This window comes from Nestor notabilis, unplaced genomic scaffold, assembly GCF_000696875.1.
Source record: "Nestor notabilis isolate BGI_N333 unplaced genomic scaffold, ASM69687v1 scaffold11598, whole genome shotgun sequence".
Lineage (NCBI taxonomy): Eukaryota > Metazoa > Chordata > Aves > Psittaciformes > Psittacidae > Nestor > Nestor notabilis.
This window is the reverse complement of record NW_009939642.1, coordinates 115,990-121,667: the sequence shown is the minus strand read 5'-3', so window position 1 is coordinate 121,667 and position 5,678 is coordinate 115,990. Positions and strand designations below refer to the sequence as shown.

General features: G+C 40.4%; 1 protein-coding gene across 1 annotated transcript in view; it reads left to right on the top strand.

Annotated features, from left to right (window-relative positions):
* Positions 1-300: 300 nt before the first annotated feature.
* Positions 301-5,678, top strand: part of UNC80 (unc-80 homolog (C. elegans)) — a gene marked incomplete at its 5' end in the record, with an annotated part of 118,213 nt that continues 112,835 nt past the window's right edge. Inside the window, 2 exon segments of the mRNA XM_010019970.1 lie at positions 301-349; positions 5,009-5,165. Coding sequence (XP_010018272.1) covers positions 301-349; positions 5,009-5,165 — 206 coding nt within the window.

Here is a 5,678-nt window from a genome sequence, read left to right as displayed (position 1 = left end):
ACTGGGGTAAAATGGCTGAAAACTGCCTGGGGGAGGATTTTATTCACAGGGAACAGGACTTTTCTTGAGCGTGGATTAACTGCCTCTTGGCATAGCAGTGTGGGTACTTCTGTGTTCTAGAAAAGGTAAGAGCATTTTGTCACGTATCATCAACAGGTATCTGAACATAATTATGGCCTTATGACTTCCTTTACGTTAAATTTCTCAGCCTTTTGCTAACCTTCTGACATGAGAAAAATAACTAACCAAAATCTACACTTGAAGTATTGGATCTCTAATGCTTTTTCTCCTTTCCTTCAGTGCATTTTTAAGACCTAAACTGGGGAAACAATATGAAGCATCCTGTGTGGTATGTACATGTTTCTCTTTTTCAATTCTTATTAGTAACTAACTTTTCGTGTAACTTGATCTGACCATGATGGTGGATCAGAAGCTTCTCGGCTTACACCAGAAGTGGATTTAGTATAGTCAACTTAATTTTGTACTTTTAATCGCATGAAGGGTTTGAAGTCTTTTCCCATCTAGAAAATCTGGATATCTTGTGCTTCTCTAGAAACAACAATAATGTATTGATTTGGATATTATTAATTGAACTAATTAGTAATTAAATAAAGTAAATAATGATATGGGCAGACTGAGCTATGACAGTCTGGGTCTGAACTTGCAGCTCATCATGTGTGTATGTGCTTTCAGATTAGATTGGTGTAATTTCATTTTGCAATCACTGGAGTTCTTTCAGACTTAAAATATTGAAAATCTGAACATTACTGACAGGCTTTAAACAGTGCTTTTACCATTGTGCAAGATGAAAATACCTCCTGTGCTGGAGGGAGTTCTGCTGGAAAACAGAGGGAGCATGTCTTAGCAGCGTAATTAAAGAAGGGTTATTATGCAGATACTATTAACTCTTATTTCTAATTGTATTTCAAATGAAACTTCAACCTACTTGTCTAAATGGAGGAGAAAAGGAAGGCATGCAGCAAGTTGAAGTAAGATGGGTATCTAGGGAATTTCAGAGTTCCTTGAACTGTTGCTGATCTTTGGATGACTTAAAGTACATTAAGCAGTTGCAGCCAAACTTGACAGAGTGGAAAAACTTGGTCTGGACATGTATCTTAATAGTTTAAAGTACTTAGGTCTCTCTGCAGCAATTTTCTGACTTCCTCCTCACAAGATACTGTGCTGGTGAAGCCCTAGCTGCTGCTGACTAATTTTCTTCTAAGAAATCCATAAATTTTTCAGGGTTCTTGCTAGATGCCAAATACTGATACAGGGCTGCTGTCTTACTGTGTTGGTGAGTAAAATGAATTGCATTTCTGGCAGATGGAGCAAAAGGCATCATTGTTGGCTTTTATCATTTTATATCAGGTTTATAACTTGTGCAGAGACTAGAAAATGGATTTTGTTGCATTATGACCTTTACCACGAGCCTCAGCAGTGTGCAAGAGCCATGCCTTGAAGCACCTACAATCTGAGGCTGTGGCCTATCTGTGAGCTAATGTCTGTCTCTGTTGGGCAGAGAGACAGAGCTTTCTTCTCTGTGTGTTCCCCATGATGTACCTATCTGTCCGTGACTGCCTTGTGCTTCGTGCTGTGCTGTTGGTATCAGGTCTTCCTCTATGTCCCCCAGGCTGATTCTAAAGCACCTTTCTTTTATGAGCACATACCAGAATTTACTAAGTGTAAAAAACCAAAAAACTCCAAACAAAGCAATCGGCCAACTAACCAACAACAACCAAAGAATCCTGAACGACAAGACAACATAAATCACATGCTTCAGCCAAGGAAAGGGAGCTCTGGAAAAATGCATTTCGTGAAGGACTAATGCATGTCCATCCCTTGGATGAAGGAGAACTTGATTCTTCTCCAACACTTAACATAATCATTAAATTATGGTAGAAGGCTTTCAAAGGTGGGGCTTAATTTTGAGCAATTGATGGGATACAGCCTGAGCTGCTGCATCTGCCACCTTCTTTTACTTACCAATTTCCTATCCCTGCCAATGCACTGGAATGTTTGCTCACATCAACACATTCTGCAGTATCCAGTGGAGTAGCAGAATGCAGCATGCATGGGAGAGACAAGGTTTCTGGAACTTGGCAGGTAGTTGGCTTGTCTTCTGAAACATCAAGCTGATTATCTAACACCACTGTGTTGACTAGTGTGCCTAAAAATACTGTGCATCTGTTATATGAGCTGTCCTTTTTAAACTCTCCATCCAGAATTGTTCTAGGCATGTCTATAGGCTGTTAACTGTCTGACAATGCATATGACACAACATTGTGCAGCATTCTATTATTATTCTTGGCACTAAACTTACTGCAGTAGAACTTGCTGCATATTGTGCATTGAGGATGCAGATGCTGGAGGCCTAGATTCAGTGAGAACAGCGTCTGGTCTGCAAGAGCAGATTGCATTGCTGCTTCGAGCTTTGCTTTATGCCATAATACTTGAGGGAAGATCTGGCCCTTTCGTAGCCTTGTTTTCCTTACCTGAACAATTCCACTGACTTCAGCTGGCCTATGAAAAATATCTTTTAATCTGGAGATAAATACCCTCTCCCTTTCCTGTATTGTCTTACACTGTCTAAATGGTCTTATGCCTCAGTATGGACTCAATGTTATTCCTTCTCCCCATTCTGAAGTTGTTCTGCCCTGCCACCATGTCATGGCTAATGTGCGTGAGTGAAACCTGTAAATGACCCCATGGGAATGCAAAGAGTTCTGTTTAAAGCTAATGCATTTTTTAGGGTGAGGATAAGTGGACTCAATGATATGTTTTAAATTCTTTTGCCCTGGATTGCATTGGGCATGGTAGAACCCAAATGTTTTCTGGAGCATCCTACAAATTCAAAATTTACTCTTTTCTGTTTGTTTTTGTTTGGTTTTTTTTTTTTCATTTTTTACTTGTTTTTTGCAAGTGTAGTAATATATTTTGTTGTTATGTATGATCAAAGGATAGATATGGAACAGATCTTAAAAACATGCCACCTTTATTTTATCTAGCCAATGGACATGGTTGCAGAAAATTGATTTTATTTTTTTTTTTGAGCATGGGAATTTTTTGTAAATAAAGTGCTTGGCATCTGTGTTTCATTGCTTTTCAGTGTTAGTACTATTACTGTTTAGTGAACAATGAAGCCTTACCACCCCTGTGCTATGAACCCCTAGATTAATGTTTTAGATCTTTCTGGGAACTCCTCCCTGGAGCTCATCTGGCACTCCTGAGAGCCATCCCTTCATGTTCCCCCTACTCCTGAACTGATAGGAAGAATAGCAGGAGACTCTTTCCTTCTGTAGACAATTGGTCCCCAGCAGATTGGTCTAGAGTGATTTGAACCATCCTTTCTCTGGTAGACATATTATCTGATCCAGGTGTTAAGAAATACACATTGCTGTCAGCCGAATCCATGGCACATGTATTGCAACTAATGTCCTCCAATTTCAGTCACTGCTCCGTACAGACTGTTGAGTTTGCTGACTAGAACCTGGGGTTTCTAGTAGATGGGCAGTGTGACTCTGTATACACTTAATGGTTGTTGGCAGCTTTGATGTTTATTGTCAGTATTTCCCCAGGTTCCATTTGTGTTGCTAAAGGACTTAGTCTGCTATAAGCACACTGAGTTCTGGATACCCCCCAAAATCATGCAGTCCATCACACCACCTCTTTGTCTGTGCCTGGTGCTATTGGGGAGCTTCTGTCTTAGGTGGTAAGTACAGATAGATGTGTTTCTCTTTCTCCATGCTGGCCAGATTGGAGGTGTTACGGGGATGCTGTAAAACTGTAATAGTGCAGCACTATGCTGCATTAGGGCATCCTGCCCCTCGATAGCGATGCTTATGTCTGCCCACAGCAGCAAATGTGGCCATCACCTGAGAGAACAAATGCACTGAGCTGCTGGGGTGTGCAGAAGAGTGTATGTTAGCACTGGTTAGCATGCCATGCCTGGGGAGTGGCTGGTCAGTTAGGAGAGCTGGGTCATGGCTGATGCCCTTTCTGCTTTTCTTCTTTATAACAAAGTCTATTCTTATTAATACCCCACCCCCAGTTTTACAGGAAAAATCAATACTACTGTTGTTGAAGGATAAGCTTTATGAATCTGGAGACAGGGCATTTGAAGCATCCATTAGGCAGTGAATGCCAACAGTTAGTTGTTTGCCCAGAGCTTGATAAAATTGGTTTAACAGCTTGTGAGCACATAGGTAGCCAGGAGGCTAAGCTGGTATATGGCAAGGACATGCATTGTCAGTAATATATTTCTTCTCTTTAGGAACTTCACTGAAGGAATATAACTGCTTTTGTGTTCTGTAATGAGATCTTTGTGTCTGAACAGAGGAACAACTTATCGAAATGGTTGGAGCAACTAGCAATAAGGAACTTCCTTAGGGATTTCAAAAGCAGATAGTCTTATTTTGTGTTGCTTGAGGTGGAAATAATGAACTTGTTGCAGCCATCAGCTCTTTTAAGTGTTCACAAAACCATTACATCATGGCTCGACAAAAAATTTTGTACACTGATTATTTTTTGTGGCAGGGTGTGAAAACATTTCCTAAGGCCTATATACCTTTAATGGGTTGCCCTTTATGTTACACTAAACTGAAAGAACATGCGTGTGTGAAAAGAATCTCCAGCTCTCAGCTCCACAAATACAGGCTTCATTAGCTCCTGTGACTTTCAACAGGATTACTGCATGCCAGATTAATGCCCAGCACAACTGTAAGTCTGCCTTGATGTCAGCACTTACTGATATACACGATGCTTGCTTTAATTCTGTTTTTATTACAGAAAGTATATTGAGTGGCCCATTAATTTCTTAGCCAAGTATGTCCATATGTCTGGTGAACTTTAGCTACAGTGTGTCTTTCAGGAAAAGTATTACAAGCTGTGCTTTAGTTCTGTAATGAAAAATTACAGATCACAGGTTTTGAAAAGAGAGCATTCTACGTACTGGAAGGTATGTGCAGAAATAGATATGCAGTGTCTTTTTTTTCTTTGTTCTTACTTTTAGTCTTTTGAAAGAGTTTTAGTAGAGAACAAGCTGCATGGCCTTTCTCCAGCTCTCTCTGAAGCCATCCAGAGCATTTCTCGCTGGGAACTCGTCCAGGCTGCGCTCCCGCACGTGCTGCACTGCACCGCCACGTTACTCTCCAACCGAAACAAGCTAGGTTAGTGCTCATGTGAGTCTGGTTTTCCTTTCTTGAAGTTATCAGCAAAAATAAGGCACACTGATGCTCAGGGTACCAACCTATTCTAAATCCTAGAATCCCACTTAGTTCATTCTGTGGATTGCCTTTCTTGATCTGTTTCCCTTTATAGCAGGGTAACCTGGGAGAGCTTCCCCAGTAGAGCTTACAGTCTGATGAGCTGAAGAGTCAAAGTAGTTCAATAATAGTTTGCTAGTTATTTTCCAGAGATAGTAGAACTAGCTTTAGCAAAAGACCTACTTACCCAGCAGGCATGGGATCCTTGAAGGAATAGATACTTCTTTCAAGGCATGCTGCATTGGCCGGTTGCAGCAGATACTGTTAGTATCTTCAGTTTTTCTTTATTTTTTTTTTCTCTAATCTTCTTTTTCTTTTTATTCAGACCAGTGCATGTGATTCTCAGCAGGTAAGTCAATTGGATAATAAGGATAGGACTTGCTTTTTTAGTCTTTTACTGATTTCAGCAGTGACTTC